The 21339-nt window shown below is 50.8% G+C and overlaps 2 protein-coding genes across 7 annotated transcripts in view; both read right to left on the bottom strand.

Annotated features, from left to right (window-relative positions):
• Positions 1-1854, bottom strand: part of ST3GAL3 (ST3 beta-galactoside alpha-2,3-sialyltransferase 3) — a 215260-nt gene extending 213406 nt beyond the window's left edge. Inside the window, exon 1 of one of the 4 annotated variants that reach the window (XM_070368330.1) lies at positions 1603-1854. The gene's annotated coding sequence lies outside the window, so the exon portion shown is untranslated. The remainder of the gene's footprint in view (positions 1-1602) is intronic. The other 3 variants (XM_070368329.1, XM_070368333.1, XM_070368331.1) reach the window with 3 other exon arrangements.
• Positions 1855-2044: 190 nt separating this feature from the next.
• The window catches only part of KDM4A (lysine demethylase 4A), a 42269-nt gene continuing 22974 nt past the window's right edge, over positions 2045-21339 (bottom strand). For all 3 annotated transcript variants that reach the window (XM_005898355.2, XM_005898354.3, XM_070368326.1), the window contains exons 13-22: positions 18550-18731; positions 16871-17075; positions 16345-16421; positions 15627-15682; positions 12996-13104; positions 12482-12667; positions 9244-9414; positions 5713-5832; positions 5337-5429; positions 2045-5194 (exon numbers count right to left, since the gene is read on the bottom strand). In XM_005898355.2, the coding sequence (XP_005898417.2) occupies positions 5054-5194; positions 5337-5429; positions 5713-5832; positions 9244-9414; positions 12482-12667; positions 12996-13104; positions 15627-15682; positions 16345-16421; positions 16871-17075; positions 18550-18731 (1340 nt within the window). In that variant the 3' untranslated portion in view covers positions 2045-5053. The remainder of the gene's footprint in view (positions 5195-5336; positions 5430-5712; positions 5833-9243; positions 9415-12481; positions 12668-12995; positions 13105-15626; positions 15683-16344; positions 16422-16870; positions 17076-18549; positions 18732-21339) is intronic.

Here is a 21339-nt window from a genome sequence, read left to right as displayed (position 1 = left end):
ATTTGATACCACCAACCTTATCTCCCACTTTTGCCAATAAGAACCTCCTGGAACCACCCCCGAGTGTTTTCAGTTCTCCTCTGCCACCTTCCCCATCCTCACTTTCTCATTTCCTCAGTTCTCCCTTCTCATCATCACTCATGCATACCTAGTTGAGTTCACAGCTCAACTCAAGCCTCAGTTCTCATGTAAAACCTTCCTCAAACATACAGATTTCTCCTTTTCCAGAATTTTCATAGTACCTACTGTCCTGGAATTCTAGAGACCATATTATTAACGATCATTTTCCTGTGTGCCCTTTATCCACAAACCATCTCATCAGAACAAGTCTCATACAATACAGGTTGTGAGGTCCCCACAGTTACATTGCCTTACACACAACATGTACACAACAGATACTTTATTGATAATCCAAAGTAACTTAGTCTCTAAGAATACGCACATCTTTTTCATTAATAATTTACTTTTATTAAATCATGATTAGACATGTGAAACAGGGAGATTTCATCACTTAATGTTTCAAAATATCCTTAAGAATCTTTACTCTTAGGAACCGCTATTGCCTTAAGAGATTGTCTGAACACACCATTTCGATCATAAATTTTTGTGCCAGCTTCCTTTGAATCTTTTTGACTTGAAGATATACCTAACACTTCAATGATCAGCACTCCAAGGTGATTCTGACTTGGAAATAACCCTAATCTTCCATGAGGTTTATTTACTTTGAGGAACCCAGTAAGTGCTTTTTTACCTACCTTCCTGTTCAACTAACTATAGTATAGACCATTCAAAGTGTATCGACAGAAAAGTTTGTAAGTTGCTTGTTTGTTACAAAATAGCAGGTGCCTTCATTGGTTCCTCTCTCAATTAATTACAATGATTCAGTTCAGTTTCTCTCCTTCCTCCTCTGTGCCGGAAACACAAACATAAGCGAAGTCCTTATTAAGGAATTATAAAACGAGCACGCTTACAAAAAGGAATTAAAAAATATTCGTGGGACACTATCCTAATCAAATCTCCTCTCATCACTAAGATATTTCCTCCTGCAAACAAAATCAGAGAGTAAACAATGGGGAGAAGTGCCAGGTGAAACGAAGCAAGAGGCGTACTTTGTCAGTCAAGTTGACCCGGGTTCCCGGAACATTTGGCAGCTGGTAGAGCAATAAGCAATGACAACCGCTACCCGTACGCTGCTGATCCCACTCAGGCTTTCCACTTTTCCTTGCTCTTCCCACAGCGAAGGCCCGCCTGACCATGTCCCTCCTCTGCACCCAGGTGCGCAGCGCTGCGGAGTCTCGCGCGCAGGTGACCTAGACCGCTCAGCCCGAGTCCAGCCGTCCTCTTCCCCGAGGCCTGGTAGCCCTTACCGAGGCAAGGTCTCCGTGGGACCGAACTCCCTCCCCGAGCCCCCAGTTTGAGCCGGACTTCATCATTTGGAGACCGCTGGGCCGCGCGCGATCCTTCCTTCCCCAGCACCAGCGCGCTCAGGCGCTGCGCCCCGGAGACCCGGAACCACGGGTAGCGGGGGAGGGGAGGGAAAGGGTGGCGGCGACCGTTACTCCGGAGACTACCCGCCCCGACGCGCGCAGGACCGATCCTTACCGCAGCGGGAAAGGAGGCAGGGGGGAGGCGGCGCCAGGGACGACGCGGGCGGGAAGGTGGGGGCGACGGCTTAGGCTGGGGCGGCAGCCGCGGGGGACCCCGGCGGGCGCCCACGACGCGGTGGGTCGCCTGGGCGCCGCCATAGTGGGGACGCAGCCGCGGGCGGAGCGCGCGGCCGCGACCCTGGGACGGCGGGACCACCAATCCGGCTCTCCGCCTCAGCGCCCTCGCCGGGGGTCGGGCATTCATGGCCAATCGGCGCGCGGGAGCCGGGCGGGGCACCGGGCTGACCAATGCGGGGCTGCGCTGCGAGCAGTGGGCGGGCACACCCCAGAGGGGCCCGCTATCACCGGAGCCCCGAGTTCTGCAACCCGCCCATCCCGCGACCCCCTCTCCCCTCCGCCCCGCCCCGCGCGGACCAGGGCTGCTGGCAGGGTGGGGAGTCGGTCCTGCCGGCCAGGCCTGCTGGACCGACGCCCGGCCCTGTTGCCTCCGCGCCGACGCGCCCTCCCGGTTCCTCGGAGCCCGACTGCCGACTGGAGGAATCCTCCACTCGCAGCTTCACACCCTGGGGGGTGCGCGTTCGGGATGTGGGTTTCTGACGGCCGCAGGGGTCACGGTCCGCCCAGATAATCCCTCCAGAGCCTGTTCTCGGTCGTGAGGGGGACAGGGGTCCACGGTCACTCCACGCCAAGGGACGCAGACATCCGCCCCAGACCCAGGCTGAGACCCGAGGCTGTGGACCTCCACAGGTTGGGCAACCCTGCCCAATCCTGTGGAGTGAGGGCGTACAGGGGTCGCTGGCTGCCCTTCTTACTACTTTACAGCCTCACATGTTAATAGCCTTTACAGTTTCTATTCCAGGACCTATCAGCCCCGTTTCGTCTACCCTTCGCAGCTCCGGAGATCCCAGCTTTCTCCCACCCTACTGGGGCACAATTTAAAACACAATTACCCCTCGCGCGAATTTACGGGATAGGAAGAACTGTCTGGTTGCGATCTTTGGTTGCCAACCCTAAGACTTTACCTCACCAAAGATGGGCAGTTTGTCCTGACAAAAAGGCTTCTGAGGGGGAGCCCGGTGAGTTGGTTGAGGCCTGGGCCTGACTGTAGGCACAAGGGCCTGTTCTGTGGGACTTGAATTTCATCACCTCTTTAAACTTTAAGTTTCCCAGGGGATTATTACATTCGACCAAAACAAAAATTTCTAGAAAAATAATCAGCTGTTGAGAAGGAACAGCTGGGGTTACACCAGGGACTTTCCTGCCTGTCCTGAAGCACGGATGGGGATGGTAGGTCAGCGAGAGGGAGGGAGGTTCCAGACCCTGCCAAGTCTGGGGAAAGTTTCCTTCCCTCCAAAGATGTGTGTTCCCAGGGCTTGCCAATCCATTAAGGCCAGGTTCTGTCCACTCTCCCCTGAGAATCCTTGGGTGCTGGACAAAAGAGTCAACCTCCCTTTTCTTGGCCCCAGGAGACTGGCAGAACAGAAAAGAATCTTTGAAACCTGCTGCTCATCCTTTCCCCACAGACACCAGAGGTGGCAGCCATCTCCCAAGCCCCAGGACACAAAGCAGCGTTGAGTTGCTAAGCTGACCCAAGACTCTCCCACACCTGGCCAGAGCCAAGAACTAGACCAGCTGGAACAGCTCTGCTGTGCCCAGTTCACCAGTCCCTCCCTGCTCTGCTGCTGCTCTATCCTTGTCCACCCGGACCTTAGGAACCCACCGCTGGTCAAAGGAACTGGGTCGTCCTCCAGGAAGTGTCTCACCAACTACAGACAGATCAGAAAGGTTTCAGGACCCAAGGGAAGGGGGACAGGGGGCAACCTCTTGCTCTTCAAGTACCTAAAATGTCCTGCCTTCTTTCAAGCTGATTCTACAGTTTTTATGGAACAGACACTGGTATAAATTTACACCTGCTCAATGAAGTTAGTAAGTGGGGTTGAGATGAGAAGAGATCAAACTCAGTTCTTTCTACAGGTTGTGGAAGTGGTCTGGTTCTCCCTCTATTAGCTTTTCCATCCCATCTCTAAAGTAAAAGAAGCAAAAGGACGTGCTCTCGGCCAAAGGGCCTCTTCTCCCCAGGTCCCCTTCACAGAGCCAAAGGACCAGAACTTGATAGAGTCCATCTCTTTAGGAGGGCCTTCAAGAGCCTTCTTAAAAGGCATGGCCCTGCTCCAGAGCCTGTGGACTCTAGGTACATTCCCGGCCTGACCCTGAGCCATCAGGCTCCTTGGGGCAGACACAGCCAATCCTCTGCTCAACACATTTTATTGCTAAGGACAAGGTGATGCACCAGTTTTCAAAATAATTTGGTTTATAGCGTTCATACGTAACAAAAAAACGGGGAGTATTATAAATCTGATTCTTGTATACACAGGGTATAAGTGTGAAGCCCTCCAATCCTGGGCCCAGGCAAACAAATTCATGAGGAGCAAAAACCTGTTTAACCCCTTCAGTGTTGCCCTCCAGTCCCACCCCCACCCCCAAAATCAGCTCCCTCCCACTCCTAGACCAAGGGGCGTATCTAAACCTGCCCCTGGCCTCCAGTGGCCCCAGTTCATCTTAACCCTCCCAACCCCTGCATGATTGCAATTTTCTGTTGACAGAATCACTCGCCAGGCTCTGCCTGCTTCCATCATTAGATCTCCCTTCAGATTATTCCCCACCCACACCCTCTAATACTGTGTCCACAGGTGCTCTGTGCCTCAAGTGATAATGAGCACACACCCCCAGATTATCCTATCTTCTTCTTCAAGAGAGGGCAAACAGCTGGCTTATTTCCTCAGCATCTCCATCTCATCACTGCAGCTTTGCCACCACTCCCTTGAGGCAGTTCTAGGGACAGACAGATGCCACAGCCATCTCCAGCCAACCCCCAGGGGCCCTTACTCAGCTCAGCTGAGGGCAGAATTTCACATTTTTGTTGCCCTGAATAGGCAAGGAAGAAAGTAAAGGCCAGGGGCTGGCAGAAGCTGGTCCAGACCAAACATACATACCGACACACACACACACACACCCACACCCCACACACACACCCACACCCACACACATAAATACAAAAGGGGTTAGGGGGGCAAGCACCAGCACCTCTGCCTAGTTGGTGCAGGTGATCGTTAGGAAGCTAAGTCCGAGGCCAGGAACAGGGTAACCAGCCCAGTCAGCACAGTCGACCCATTGCAGACTGGGGCCAGTGCAGCCATAGCATTCCAGTGCTTAGCCCATCAGCTGGGAGCTCAGCATCTTGCCACATGTCCAAGAAGGGCTCATCCTTGCACCACAGCGGAATGCAATGAGGGCAGGGTGAGAAGATGATGGGGTCGGTTAGTTCATTCCTTTTCATTTTACAATTCACTTTAGAGACTTCAGAGTTCCAAGTGTCTGCTGTGCTGTGGAACCCCAGAGTGCTTTCGCCTTGATGACTGGGACTCTCTCAGCTGCCGGAAGCACCCCTACTCCATGATGGCCCGGTATAGTGCAGGCTCGATGTAATCTTCCCGGTACCTTGAGTTGATAACTCGTTGCCGTTTCTTCTCCTGCTTAACCTCTTTCTCCGTGAAAATCTCATTGAAGCGCATGTCTGAGGCTACTGACTATAGAAGAATAGGCAAGCCAAATAAACGAGCACTTTGTGGCCAATGCCCCCACCTCCCGAAGCAAAAACAAAGGATCATGTCCTTGCTTTGTTCCCTTCCTCCCAGAGGGGAACCAAGGGCACACAGAAAACATACTCACCAGTCTAGACTTGACTCTCTTGGGAAGCTCTTCATCCAGCGTGTACACGTCATCTCTCTTAACCACAAGCTGTGAGCCATCCTCAAACTCCACCTACCAAGGAAACAAAGGCCTTAAGCTATCTTGTCGCTCCCTGGTCCACCATGCACATTGGCCATTTCCTGCCATTTCCTGCAGACACAGGAAGGGTTTAGAACACTGAAGCCATACCCAGCAGACTGGACACAGGGCAGCCCCAGCTCTGAAAAGGGTTGTGACCAATACCTTAAGCTCTCCTCTCCCAAGAGCAAAGACTTGCCCCGCCTCTGGCTCAAGAGGAAACACTTAACTAACCAAACAGCAGCCTCCCCCCATCCCCAGCAAAGCCTCTGGTTACCTGGTACATCTGGATGGGGTGGGAGGCCACAAACTTGGCTCCATAGACTTGGCCGTCTGTCCATCTCACCTGGACTACTTCCCCTTCAGCAGGAGGACCCAGCTGGAGACAGTCCTGACTCTGAGGGAACAGTAAGAAGAAGGGTGAAAGGGAGGTCCATTTGAGAGACCTGCTTAAGTCCTAGTCTACCTGCTATCTCTGCTGGCTGCTGCTGTTCCAGGTGACAAAAAAAGCAGCTATAATAACCTTAATAAATGTAGAAGACAACTACCATCATCAAGAACCTTTCTCATGTCCGTTCAACTGTCTAAGGGACAGTTCTAAGGGTTCTGCCAGGAAGAAACACTCAAACTGCACTCCACTATTTTAAGAGAGGGGTTCTTAACAGGAAAGTAATAAAAGACCACCTACCATGGGACTTGGCAAAAAACTTTAGCACTTTGACTCCCTGCAGAAGGGGCACCCTAAGGCTGGGTGGAACCCTCACTGCATTCCCAGTAGAGGGCTTGTTACATAATTTGGTCAGTGTGTGAGCATGCTCATGGCAGCTGAATCAAAGGTCTGATGGGCAGAAATGGGAGAAGGTGCTTGGGGACGTGGCCCAAAAAATACACCTTGGAGCAGGAATGGGACAGAGTCTAAAATGCCAAATATCTAAAATTCTAATTGCTCTTTCCAATTTCCACTCATGACAAGAGGAAGGTTCTACTGCCAATTCATTTATTGAATAGAAATGGCTTTATACGGTATTGCCAACTCATTATTGACTAGTTACACAGTAACTATATTGTGTTATGAATTCAACAATTAAATAGAAAGCACTGCCCCACAAAAGAATCTGAGGTGGCAGTTTTAACTAGTCAAATATCTGATCTTTGATAAATATTGATCTTGGATAAATCACTTAAGTTCTCGGATACTCAGTTTTTCCTCCGATAACGGCAGTTCTCAAAGTATGGTCTGCACACTTTAGGGAGATTCCTGAGCCACCAGCAGGGAGCAAGCAAGGGCATGATAATTTTCACAATAACATTAAAACATGAGTCTCTTTCACTGTGCTGACATTTGCAGTGACGGCATAACACCTAAAAGTGTGCGATTGCTGGCACCACAGCACATATTGAAGCAACAACCCTGAGGTCTACTACTTGTTACTAATTCTTAAGCCACTGTGTACTCATGATGTAGGAACAAAAGAGGAAAACCTGTAACCACGTAACAATGTCCCTTTGATAAAGCAGAAAAAATTATTTTGTTAAACCACAATCTTTAAGTACATGTGTAAGTACTCAGAAGACATTTTCTTTTGCACACTGAAGCATGATGGCTGTCCTGAGAAAAAGCACAGGGTAACTGAGTTGTGAGAAGTAACTGCTTTTTTTGTGAAACACTAGTTTTATTTGGGGGAAAAAAAAAAAAAAAGACAAACAGGTTATTCAGACTTGGGTACTGGCAGAGATATTGAAAATGAATGAAGTGAGCCTTTCATTTCGAGGAAAACGGATTGACGGTACTGCCAGTAATAAAACCTAAGTTTTCAAGCACAAGTTATAATTTCAGAAAAGTCGTATCACCACCATGAGCTTGATGCTCCCTAAAATTTAAAGACTTTTCTGAGATTCGTGCTACAAATTAAAGTGGTTTTTTGGTACTGTATAATAAAATTTAACAATACCTGAAATATCTGCATAGCCCATTACACCAACATGGGTGAGGGTTCACAATCACCACGGGTGAAAGATGCATTCTCAGTGTAAGACAGACCAACAGAATTTAAGAGAGCATGTTCACCAAGCTGCCTTCAGAGTCCGCACTACAGCTAACTACTGCACTGAGGTTTGGTGCAGTATCAAAGGAGAATGAACACAATCATCTGGAAGGCTATTTAAATACTCACTTTTTCAACTGCTTATCTATGTGAGACAGAGTTTTCTTCATACACTTTAACCAAAACAATATATTCCAACAAAATGAAGCTGAGACATTAAAGGAGTTTGCAAAATTATAGAAAACTGGCACTCCTCTAATACTTTTCATTTTACTTCAAATTGTTAAAAACAATGGACTATTTCAAATCAATCTCAGTTTTAATTTCTACTAATAATGAGCCAATAGAAAATCACGAGCAAATAATGAACCTTGTTGATAACACAGGCAGGCAAGGGTTAATAGACAATCCACATAAAGCTCTTTAGGGTCCTCAGTAATAATGTCTAAGAGTCCTGAGAGTTCTCTAAGTTGCAGATACCTCCTGCTTCTGAGTTGGTATTATCCGAGTCTGACAGAGCCCCGAGTCAAGAACCTAGCCCAGTGCCTGCCAAACTGGAAGAGCATCACAAAGCATAGCTAGCCTACTGCCACAGACACACCTGATACCATCTCTGCTGCTAATACATAGAATTCTGCCTTACAACTAATGAGTGGATCTTTAGCTAAGTTGCTAATGTGTGTGGACGTGTTAAAGGAAGAAGTGGCTTCGTCCCACTATGCTAGTGCTCAGTCTAACATGAAAAGGCTGGGGGTTGGGTGGGGGAATGGGGACAGAGAGACGAGCAACAGGGGAAACCTGAACTGAGTGCTGAGTCCTGAGCCAGAAAACCCAGGACCAAGTCCAGGCCGGGCCTCCAGTGTCTCAGGTGTTGGTAACACAGTCAGGCCAGGGTTATCTCCAAGCAGCTTCTATTCAGCCTCCAAAGCCTTCAACTGTAAAGAACCAAAAGCACACTCCACACATGTACCAAGAGGGCATGGTAGAAAAGAGGTAACTGGATAATTCTCCAGAAATTACACAGCTGCTGAGCAGGTACTGGCACACTGATCTGATTCCAAAGCTTGGGCTCTTCATCCAGTGCATCAGAACACCTTCACAGGTTGTTGCTGTTGCTGTTCAGTCACTAACCTGTGTCTGACTCTTTGCGACACCATGGACTGTGGCCCACCAGGCTCCTCTGACCTCCACTATCTCCCAGAGTTTGTTCAAATTCATGTCCATTGAGTTGGTGATGCTATCCAACCATCTCATCCTCTGCCGTCCCCTTCGTTTGCCTTCAATCTTTTCCAGCATCAGGTCTTTTCCAATGAGTTAAGGGTAAGCAAAGCAAAGTCGCTCAGTCGTGTCCGACTCTTTGCAACCCTGTGGACTGTAGCCTACCAGGATCCTCCATCCATGGGATTTTCCAGGCAACAGTACTGGAGTGGGTTGCCATTTCCTTCTCCAGGGGATCTTCCCAACTCAGGGATTGAACCCGGGTCTCCCGCATTGTAGGCAGATACTTTACCGACTGAGCAATACAAGCATGTTTCAAATTACTGCAGAAAACACTGCTTCCTACAAGCTTCTAGAGAAACCAGGGTACCCTAGTGGCATACAATGTTCTCTGTATAGAAAGACCAGTACAAACACTTCTTTCTGTTTGGGGGCCAAATGATGGATCCATGGGCCTGGCTAGAAAAGGCAGGTGGGCACACGGTCAGTCAAACCTAGAAATACCCCCATCCCAAAATGCCCAAGAAGCTCCACGCAGACATTACCACTATGTCCTCAGGATAGAGATTGTCGCTGAAGGAGCCGTCATCAAAGTTGACTTCGTAGAAGGTCTCAGTGGTGAGCCTTACCACCTCACACTGGTAGAAGCGCCCGTTCTTATGCTTGCTAATGACCTTCTGGCCTGCGGTGATGCTCTGCAAGGCCCCCTTGGCACGCTGGAAAAAAACAGAGGCTTGGGTTATGCCCATGTTGAGCTGACAGGCCTAGCAAATGGGGACCAAGATAAGCTGGTTCCTCTTCACCAGGGAAAGAGAGGCATGAGAATGGAAAGGTAAACGGCATAGGTCTTTCCAGATACCCACACCCCGGCCAGGACATGGGAAAACCTAGTGTCACGTTTCCCCCATAATGTAGCTCCTCCCTCATTCACAGTACGCAACTGGTCCTTATGCCAACCAACCATCCTGTCTCACCCCAAACTCCCCAGACTCTTGTGACTTCCCTATTGTGAGGAATTGGCCAGACAGCACCTACTAATCCACATAGTCCAGACACACATCAAAGTGGACGTGCAGCAGGCCCGGGGCCCCCACACAATACTCCACACAGACCTTCCCACCAGCTCTACCCTCAGGGTCAGAGCACAAAGACTGAGGTTCCCTGGATGTCCTCAGCTGTCTATGACACAGCTCCTCATTACAAGGACTCTGCTGTCTCTGGGGCCCTCATATCACCCTTCTTCCCATTCTGAACTTGCCCCTGATGCAAATGAGATCACAGAGTATCTGGCAGCCTCGGGTCCAACCACCCCTCCCTAAGCGGCCCGAGCTCTGCGCTCCAGCCACGCTGGCCTCCCTGCTGTCCTGAGCACTCGTGCCAAGCGCGTTCCCACCTCAAGGTCTCTGCACCTCTGTTCCCTCTACCTGAAAGGTTCTTCCCCAGTTCTCTGCACACTGGCTCCCTCACATCCAAGAGTCAACTCAGGGACAACACTGCTTACTACCTCCCCTTCCATTCCTGTATCCAGCCTTACTCTTATTTCGCATCTGTTAACACTGTATGTTTACTTGTTTCAACACATCTTTCAACCACAGGAAATGCAGCAGGAAGGCAGGCACTGTTACCTCATTCACTAGTATGTTCCCAGCACCTAAAACTGTGCCTGGAGAATTCCCCGCTCTCCAGCGGTTGAGGTTCCCTAAGTTCAATCCCTGGTCAGGGAACTAACATCCCACAAGCTGCCCGACCAAAATAAATAAAGTTAAAACAAAACAAAACACAAATAACTGTCAGACATGCCCAGTACGTGGGTGAAGAATGAATTAGTAAAAGAAATACTCAACAGTACCCACCTTTCCTTATAGTACCAGCCATCTACAGCTGCCAATGTGAGGGTGTGTGGATGGGCGGGGGGATAATAATCACCACCACATCACAATCCTGTTCCAAAACAAAACTCCTACCCCCTCACCAAAAGTACCTCAGGCTTTTATTCCTCATTGACTATTTTCCCTTCTTCCTAAGCTCCCAACCCACCCCCAACCACCTCTTGCACTCAGTAGAATATATTTACGAAAACGGAGGATCCAGGGACTTCCCTGGTGGTCCAGTGGTTAAGAATCCGCCTTGCAGTGCAGGGGATGTGGGTTCGATCCCTGGTCAGGGAACTAAGCATGCCATATGCCGCAGAGCAACTGAGCTTGAGAGCCACAACTACCAAGTCTGGGCTGCAACAAACAATGAAAATCATGTCCTGCAACTAAGACTCAAGGCAGCCAAATAAGTAAGTAACTAAAGGAGAAGAAGAAAGAGCCAGTCAGCCAAGGCCTTTTCCAAGAGCCAAACGGTAAGGGGACAGTTTGTCCTCTGCGCTGGTGCTCTATTGTGTCCTTCCTTTTATAACTGTTCTTTACCACACTGCTGACAAGTCTTCATGGGCATCCCCTCTACTAGACTGCACCTCACGGAAGGCACAATGGCTCCTGTCCTGACTGCCCCTGGAGCCCCAAGGTGGGGTGCACACAGCGCTGCCACCCCGACAGCATGAGGCCCTCCTGAGCCCCCTGCTGCTCTGCTTCTCTCCACGTCTCTCTCTGCTTCTCAGCTGCTTTCCCTGCTTCCTGCTCTACCATCTGCTCCTTCTATTAGGAATCTCCAGAGCCCAGTTTCTAATAGGAATTAGCTTTAACTATCCTGTTAAATGCTGATAATATCCAAATTTTCATCCAGTGAATCCAACTGCCTCCTGGTACCTCAGCCAGAATGTTCCAGCAATATCAAAGTCTACAGGTCCTTCCCTTGTTTTTTATCTCCCCCACTTTCCCCTACAAAACAGCCCTGGCCCATCTCAGCTCCTGAACGTAGTTAATATCGTATTAGCATCCCTTCCATCTTTAAGGATGGAATCCACACTCGCTCACCTCCCTCTTCCTCTCCCCATGGCAGTCAACAGACCCATCAGTTCCACCCACTGTGGGATCCAGTGCTGGTTGTGATCCTAAAGCTCTGCCTCTGTGTTCCCACTTCAGACCTCAACTTCTCACCTAGGCTAACTGGTCTCCTGGCCTCAAATTCGTATTCCTTCAATCTTTTCTTCAAACCAGAATGGTTTTAAAAAATATAGCTCGAAGTCATAATACTGATCAAGTTCCCCTCTCCTAATGGAAGAAAGGTCAGACTCCTAACTGAACGTGGCAGCCCAGGGCCTTCCTCCTCTGGCACTGCCTGCCTTTCCAGTACCAACCCCCACCAGGTTCCCAGAACCCAGTCTTACACGTTCCTCCTCCTGAGGCTCGCTCATTCTGTTTCTGAAGACTTGAACTGCATCCTGCTCATAATTCCCCTTTATTATTTAAGACCCACATCAATGCCACCTTTAATCCAAACCTTTTCATGCAGCTTTCACTAAGCTTCACTACTTAGAGAAAATCAGTGCCATGTAGGGCTCATGGTATACTACTCTTCCCGTAAGTTCACGATATTTACAGAGCTTCTGCAATGTCCCTGACACCCAGATTAACAAGACACGGACCCTCAAGGGGTTTATCCAGGAGGAGAGGCAAACAAGGAATCAACCACAAGGCAGTTGATACCCCAGGATTAGGAAATACAGGGCAGGAAGCAGAGATGGACAGGGGTCACCTCCTAATTCCACACTCATTAGCATTTCTGAGAAGCATAGTGCTTAAGGAAGTAACTTGCTGACACAACAAATGAACAGCCTGCAGAGAAAATGACTCAGGAAAAACGGTCAAGCGGATTCCAGAATGGCAGCCCCCTCACCTCCAAATTAGGGATCTTGTGCCGGAAGCAGGTGATGAAGACAACGAAAGGCCAGTCGTCTGGCTGCATCATCACGCCTGCAGCCTGAGCGCAGCTCACGTGGAAGGCAGTTGGGCAACGGCCGTGAGAACACTGCACACAGCAGCCGGCAGTTCTTTTCCTCCGTTTCTTACAGAAGACACATTTCTACAACACAGGGGAAGTAGGCCAAATATTGCAGAAACTGGGACGGTCTCCTCTACTGCTCCCCCAAATGCACAGAGCCATACACGCAAGAGCCCACCTGCTTCCCAAAACACGAGGGTGCATACACCCTCTGTTAATCTCATATCTGATAACAGACACCCTCATTAAGTAGTTTTAACCACAGGGTGAGAACTGTTAAATCACGCCCCAAACCAAGGGGCACAAGACCAGCCAGGGGATGCCCTCATAAGTGCTATGTTCCCCTCTACCCAGAGCCTTGGAAACAGAGAAAGGATGCACAGTCACATGCTCATCTCTCTCTCCTTACCAGTTTGAAGCGGGGCAGGGGAATTTTGCTCACATCCACTGGACTTCTTTCTGCAATGTTGACAAATCTTGCTTCCAGAATCGCCACCGCACATGAGACATGGACCCATCTGCCAAAGGCAAAGGCCACTTCAGTCCCCTCAGACCCTATGGCTTTCTCTTCTTTGTTTTTGGTTTTTTCCCCCAGGCAAGGCTTATAGAGGCCCTGCTGTAGCAAGGGGGAGCAAGAACAAAGAACAAGTTCCCTTGCTTGCCTGCTCCCTGCAGGGTGGGGAGGCAAGCTTGTGACTTATATAGGATGAGAGTAACATGTGTCTAGGGGTCGGGCCAGAAGGGTAGATGGTGTGCCCACCCCTCTGGTGGTGCTGAGTCCAGGATGCATGTTCAGTACCTGCTTTTGTTCCCAACACCCTGTTTTTGCTCCGGGCTCTTCAAATGGCTAAATGGCTATCATGGTTCTCCTTTTTAGCCCTGTTTGTTTAACCTTTTGGTTAAGTTTGTGTCTTCTAGGTTCCAACAGTTCGAAGTAAGGCTTCAGGATGGCTCAAAGAGTTCAACCCATTCTGGGAGAAAGTGGCCCAGGTCCCTACAGGTCCTTGGAACAGTCAGCGAAGTGTAGGCAATGGTCTGCAGCCCCTGTCCAGCATAAGAAGCTTCAGAAGAAGAGACCTTTGACCTCTTAGAATTAGAGTATAGAGGTGGGGGTGGAGGGCAAGGGGGATGAGACAGACTGGGACCTGGGACCCTCTGCCACAATGCTGCAATGCTTCTACCTGGACAAATTTCTCCTCAAGCAACAAAATACAAAGGAACTGTACAGGACTAAAAATAAACGTGCACGTGCACAGCTGGGGCAAACTCTGGACAAAAAGATACAGAGAACAAAAATTCAACTGCCGCTTTTGAAGAGCATGGCCTCTTCTGATGTGGGCCTGACTGTGGTGCTTCCTCCCTCTGCCACTGTGACCCCTGAAGTTCCCAGCAAGGTCCTCAGACCCAGAGAGTTAAGACCAGAAGTGTCTCCCACACTAAGTGGGAAAAGGTCCCCACCACACAGTCCCAGGTCAGCACAGCATCACACTGTTTACACCACTCACAGCCTGCTGCTAAATACACAGAGCCACAGCTAACTGGGGGTGTGGTTTAGAAAGTGAAAATAAATTAGAGAACTCCCTACAGATGTCTTTAATTGGAGAACCTGGGCGCTTCCTCAAAATATCTCCAAACGGGCCCCAATCTGCCAGTAAGCCCAGCCCTCCCCTCCACGCCTTTGCCCAAACCTTTCCCAGGGCCAAAATGACCTCTCCCTTCTGCTCCCTTCGTCCACCTCAGAATCACTCTTTCGTTTCTGTCCAGCCCCATTTACTCTGAGAGGTGTGTTCAATGGACACCCTCAGAGAATTAAAGTTTGGGACAGCTGGAGAAACTAACACGCACCTAGATGGGCTCCACTAAGATGGTGAGTGCTCTCAGGATCAGGCCAGGTGAAAACCTACATACGACAAGACGGTGTAGGGGCCACGTGGGGCCACCTGCAGTGTGTGAGTGGGGACAGGTCTGTTTCTGCACAGCTCCGCAGGGCAGACCAAGGATTATATGGCGAAGGTGGGAGGTGCAAGCAGAGCCATTTCCACTCAAAGAAAAGGAGGACTTAAACAGCACTCTGGCGACTGTAAGGAACACAGTGCCCTCCAGTCAGGGCAGCAAGTGCTCCAGAGCAGTGGAAGGAGTGAGCAGAGCAGCATGAAGGGGATGCCTGCGAGGCAAGAGGCTTGGTGGTGTGTGCGCTAAGGATTTCAGCTGGAAGCAGGGTCCTCCCTGCTGTTTCCCCATCGACCTGTGAGTACTCTCCCCTAGGCAGCCAGGCCTCAGAGCAAAAACCTCATTCACCTGACATTTCTACCCCAGAACCACTAAGCCGGGACCAAGCACAAAAACTCGGCTCACAGAACTTCCCCGGTGGTCCTGTGGTTAAGACTTCACCTTCCAACGCAAGGGGGTGTGGGTCTGATCCCTGGATGGGGAGCTAAGACCCCACTAAAATCCCACATGACCAGCACTCAAAAGAACCAAAACAAAAAGACAGAAGCAACACTGCAACAGATTCAATAAAGACTTAAAATATTCAGCTGACTGAAAGTGACCTGCTGGCAGCAGAGAAGCCCAGCTCCGGACTGAGGAACAGAACCCTCTATGGGTTTGGCTGACGAGTGGGTAGGTGTAGCTGGGCTTCCTCAATGTCCCAACACCCTCCTGAAGGACATGCGCCCTCATTCCCGACAGCCAGGGAGTCTGCTTTGGGAAGGGCTCACAGCCCACAGCCATGGCCACCTCTGCACCAGCCCCACATCTAACCCGTCAGGTCCCCTGTCCACCATGAAGCCCCGGCATCATCTTCACAGGGTCTTCACACCCTCGTGAGTCCATCTTAGCTTCTCCAGAAGGGTGTAACTTACAATGCTGCCTCCAAGGGGAAGCTCTGGACTGCCTGGCTTCCCATCTTTAAAATTGGTCTTGGAGATGCTATTTCAGCCCCAAACAGTGTGCTTCCCAAGTCATCATCAGTCATGTGGATGACAGCCCCTACCCTGGCGGCACGCCTGCACACGGCTTCAGGGCTCAGAAAACTCACCTGTCATCGTTGGCTCTCTGCAGGGCTCCTCCTCGTAATGAGCACAAACAGCAGTCCTGCCAAGAAGTAGGGGAGGAGGAGTGGTCACCACCGAATTATTAACATCCAATCTGTTCTCCTAGTGACTTCCTTCAGGCAACTGTAGCCTTCACATGAGAAAGCATGGGAGGCCTCGCCTGCACAGCCCCCGGAACCAGGACCCCCCTGCAGGAAGACAGGGAGGCCACTCGGGGCTAAAGTGCACCAATTATTCGCCTGACTTAACCTAATTGTCTTCCCTGTTAATAATAACAACTGAAAGTCATGAACGATACCCTGCTTAGGCTGCGGGCATTACAGGGCTCTGCCTGCCTCCTATGCGGGTACTGCCAGGTTCCAGAGAGGAGTGAAGAATAAAGAGAAAGGCACAAAATGAACATCTGAGCCCTGTTCTGATGCTCTGCCCTGATGGCTCAATTCTTTACAGGGGGCAGTGGTCTGTTCACCAGAGGACCTCTACTCGGTCCTGACACAATGGGGCAAACAGCTTCCAGACGCCATCAGGCCCCGCTGCAGATGGGCAGCAAGCGCGCTCACGGCGGGGGGGTTTATTCTGACAACACTCTCACATCACTGTGTACCGGGTCTTGCTCAGACCGCTGGGGCAGGGTCCACATGAAACAGTGGCCCTGAGCAAGCGCGTCTCACGGGGAGACAGCGACAGCATGGACGCGCTCACCTCTTCCAGGGCATTGGCTGAACACCGAGAACACATCCAGTCTTCAGAAGCCTTTGCAGGGGGTACCCCGTAGCAACCTAACAGGGACACCGAGGTGAGCAAATTAAACCCAGAGTCAGAAAGCAGACCTGCAGCTCCTCTCCAAATACCCTTTCCCAAAGCGACAAGCAAATCTTACAGAGACCCCTGAATTCTAGCGCCATGGCCCCCACAAATCAGCCATATGGTATGGACCAAAGTCTCAAAAAGTCAGAAACCAGATTCATTGGTACCAACACCCAGTGACCAGCAGGGACTAGTCCCCTCCACGTATCTGCAACCAGGGGGACAGCCCAGGGTGGACAGTACGAGCACAGACCCAAGTCACAGACCCGATCTGACCACTCCAACAACATATAAGCAATCTTTGCACTGGGGGGGCAGTGGGGTGGGGAGCTGGGAGGCTGTCGGGAGACTGAGAGGTGGAAGGACTTGATCAGATGCCCTTGCCCTGAGACTGCATGCAGAGAAGAGGTGAGGCACTCACTGGCGTGGACCCGGACGCTGCACTTCTTGCAGGACACCAGGAGGCTGGTGCCGTCCTCCTCCAGGTAAGGGGTGGACAGGTTGATGTCCGTGCTGCAGCCAGTCGAGGTGAAGCACATTTCTGGAATCAATGGCTTGGTCCTCTGCGTCTGGGGGGCCAAATCTGGAGCGCTGCCACAGCTCTGACCAAAACCTCCAAACTCCACCTAAGGAGGGGGCAAGCGCACACCTCAGGGACCCGACCTGGGTCCTGCACTCCCCACCTGCTCTGTCAGCAGAAAGCTGCTCTCTTCCTGACGGGGCCGGCTATGGCTCCCAGGTGCACAGCCATTATCCCAGAGCTGCTAATTGAAGTTACCTCTAATGACTCAAATTCAATTTCTCACAGCAGCATCAAACAAAGGCCCCCGGGGACAACCGGGAAGAGGAAGAGAGGTAATAGGCAACTGGGACTTCAATCTTTCCCAACCAGACGGTAATAAAATGCACTGAGAGGCTGGCGAGGCTGTTCTTAGGGGCCTCCCTCTGTGCTGCATGGCACAGCACCCCACCCAGAGAGAGGCCCCAGGGCAGGTGCTCCCCCGGGCCAGCACAGATTCTTCTCGAGGCCATGTCAGCAGTCACCTGAGCTGCAACTCTGTCACATGGTTGGAGCCCCACATGCTGTTCCTGGCTTGGAGCCCCTTCGGGAAGAACACTGTGTCCATGTCCTTCCCTTGGCAAAGAGCCTGACTGCGAGGATCTGCGGGCTCTGCCGCTGGATGGCACATACACCCCCTGTTCCAAAGATGGGGCCCAGAAACATGTCAACCCCAAGCCTGTGCCATTCATGGAACGCTGAGCCCCGCTCGACAGATAAATAGCCAGGCCATCTGCCTGCTTCCCGCCCAGTCAAGGACACGTAGTGAACTTTTGGGCTCGCTTTTTGGTCACTGGAAAGAAAGAATGAGTTACTAACTCAAAGTACGTGGGTCTGAAGTTTCATTCTTTGGCAAACATGAACCTGGGGCCCCTGCCCGGCTCAGGGACAGCCACGCCACTCCAACTAGCACACGGGACTGGCTCCCTACGTGCTGTCCTGTGTAGGTCCCAGCTGAGACTGAGCTGGTCCTCTGGCACAGGCTGCTGTGGGTGCCCTTTTGGCCTCCAAGAGCTAGACTCAAAGAGACCCATGATGGTGGAGGCATCAAATGCCCCACGAGTGGGAGGGGCACGGCTGGGCTCAGCCAGGGTGCTTTCCCATCCCTCTTCCTCCTGCAAAGCCCCTACTCTTGCTCCTCCCAAGTGCCTTTCCACTGCTGCCAACATCCACAGTGGCTATGGGCAAGGAAGAAAAGAGACAACGCTGGAGGATCTGATTTAAAGAATCCCCAGTTCTTCAGACTGGCCAGGACGACAAACTACCTAGAAGGAATTATCACTTACTAGAAAGAGCAGATTCCTCAGCAAACAGTGTTGAGTGCCAAAGGGAGCCGGGAATCCCCCAGAGCCCAAGCCACACCCTCTGCTCTTCCCCAGAGCATTCTCAAGTGAAACCCACATGCTCACCTGCCTGGTGAAGCCTTTCCATCCAGCAGGCGGATGGGGCAAAAACACACCCTTCCCAAACTATGTCCCCACCATTAAAGCTAGCTGTCCTGAGTGCTGGCACTGGGTAAACAGAGGGGATACGAGGCTTACCTGATGGTAAGTCTGAAAGATCATGCAGACAGCGCAATGAGGGGCCTGCTGGGCCATGGCCTCGTTGAACTCTTTCTCAGCCTCAAAATTTGGAGGTCGGTTCTGCCAGAGCTGGCTCAGGGGCTTGGCCCAGGCCTCTGTCTCCTCAGCCTCCTCCTCGGGGGTCAGCTGTTCTGGTAGCTCTAGAGGAGGAAGCAGAGGTGTGAGTCAGGCAGGCAGCACCAGCCTTGCTCTGTGGCTCCGCCTGGAGAGCCGAAGAGCTCAGCTCAAGCTGGGACCTTCCGGTTCCAGGTCGGGACTAACCCGAGAACCTGTGGGTGACAAAGGCCAAGGGCAGGGGTGATTTTCAAAGGACTCCGCCAGAATTTGGATGGTCTTATGGGGAGCCCTGCAATCTGTGGCTACAACTCCTCCAATGACCTCCTCACTTTTTTCTGGACAGGACTGCCTTCCAAGAGACCCTGGAGACCTATGTTGAGCAGCCCAAGGAAAGCTCTGGAACATACGACACAAGCTACCCATTTATCTGTTTATTCCTTGCAACTCAAGCTCAGTGCAAACAAACAGTTATCTCCTCCACCTTCAATCAAGTTTAATCCAAAGGGATCTGGCAGCTGCCATGCATGTGATCTCAGTGAAGGCGACCGTAATGGACTGCAGTTAAAATCGACCCCTACAAGCTCCATCAATCAGGCCTAAACAGGAGACATGGTGCCAAAGTCCAAGCACACGTTTTCCATATCCTAGTCAGAACAAGAGTGATCGAGACAGGAACAGAGAAACAGAAACAGACCACTCACAATCACCAGAGAAAAATGACCACACACACACTTGCTGTGCTTACACAACCAAAAGCGGCCAAGAGCCACTCTACTTGTGAATACTGAATAAACGATGAAAAAGTTCAATAGTTTAGTGAAAACTGTAGGAACCAAAATTTCACAGCTTTCCTAGATAAAACCTCATTAGGCTGTACAGTTTAGGTACTCACTATGCGCTTCACTAAATGCCTCAATTAAAAAAAAAAAGTTTTAAGTGGAGAGAAGGGTGTGCGAGACTAAGAGACTGAAGAAACTCCTAAATGCAATGTATGACCCTAGTTTGGTTCATACTGGTTTAGAGGAAAGAACACATTTTTAGGATGAGCAGGGAAAGATGACTATGGACTGAGAATCAGAGGGTATTATGAAGTTACTCCTGACTTTCGGAGGTCAAGTGTTTACACAGGAGATGATCCTACGTAGAAGATGCCTGTTGGTTCACTTTAAATGAAAAGACTTGATAATTACATCTTACTTTCAAATGACACAGCAGATATGTATGCCCATAGGTAAACAACGCATGCGTGCATGGGGAGTCGCTTCAGTTGTGTCCAACTCTTTGTGAGTCTATATAGACTATATGGACTATAGCCCAGCAGGCTCCTCTGTTCAAGGAATTCTCTCCAGGCAAGAATACTGGAATGGGTTCCCATGCCCTCCTCCAGGGGATCTTGCTGACCCAGGGGTCTCTTGCGTCTCCTGCACTGGCAGGCAGGTTCTTCACCACCAGTATCCCCCGGGGAGCCCAAACAATGTACAGGGAGAGACAAAGCAATTATGGCAACACAGTGTTCTTACTCTTTCAATTTCTCTACATTTAGTTTTTTAAACATAAAAAGTTAGAGAGGTGTATATCATGATCTCATTCACATTATCAGAAAAAGACACACGTGGACGTAATTTAACACCTGACTAGGACAGTCGGAACAGTGACACACTGAAGTGTTCAGAGCGGTCCTCTCTGTAGAGTCATCTTTCCAGCTTTTCCAGCTTTCCCAGTTTTCTTTAGTCTGCACTGCTTTAGCGCACTGGGGAAAAATCAGAAGTGAGGCTGTTGCCAACCTAGAGGTCCTGAAGCCCCCACCAGGGCTGGAGAAAGACCACAGAGGACTTCTGAGACTCTAAATCGTGCTCTCGAGAGGCTTTCCCCACCCAGCTCACCGTGATCCTCTATCAAAGGAGAAGAGCAAAGGTGGGCGTCAACATCACAGCAGAGAGGGAACATGGGGCTTGTGGAGCAGGGGCAAGGGCTGACTGAGGAGCCTCTGGGCCTTCCCACCCAGCCCTGGGCGTGGGCAAGGACAGGACAGGGAAGGACGGGGCACCAGTCAACAGTAACAAGGGGCCTAGTCACTGCGGACCTCGGAGGCTCTGCCAGCTCCGGGCAGCACAGGAGGCCAAGCTGTACTGATGGCTATCACGCTCTGGGCTGCAAGTCTCCTCCAGTGCATCCCTGCCTACTCCCCTGTCTCCTTCACCGCCTCTTCTTCCTCAGTCCTCCCAACCCCAGCCTCTACGCCCCCTCCCTGAGTGGCCCCCCTTAATAAAGATATAAATACCCCCTCCACCCTCCACGGTCTACATCTTCCCTAGACACTGAACATAGGTCTCCAAACCCAACCAACTCTAGAACCTAGGGAGGCACTCAGCTCAGGCTTCCCCGTCCCACCAACCGCACAGCGCCACGTCCAACCCGCAGGCTCTATCCTCCCCATGGGGTCACCAGGTCCTCTCCATATTCCTAGTTCAGACCCCTGGACCTCACAGAGGCTGCGACAAAAGCCCTCTTCTCCTTCTAAACACAATCATTAGGAACAATCTTTCTAATGCATATCAGGCCAAGCCCCTCCTCTGGCGAAACACTTCCAGGGCTCAGAGCGCCCAAGGCAAATTCTTCACTCCTGAGAAGTAGCTCACAACTACCTCATTCCTCCTCCTCCTCCTCCACGCCCTGGCTTGGCTCTGAAAA

The sequence above is a fragment of the Bos mutus genome, chromosome 3, assembly GCF_027580195.1.
Source record: "Bos mutus isolate GX-2022 chromosome 3, NWIPB_WYAK_1.1, whole genome shotgun sequence".
Taxonomy (NCBI): domain Eukaryota; kingdom Metazoa; phylum Chordata; class Mammalia; order Artiodactyla; family Bovidae; genus Bos; species Bos mutus.
Note: the sequence above shows the minus strand (reverse complement) of the source record. Positions and strands in the feature narration are given on the sequence as shown.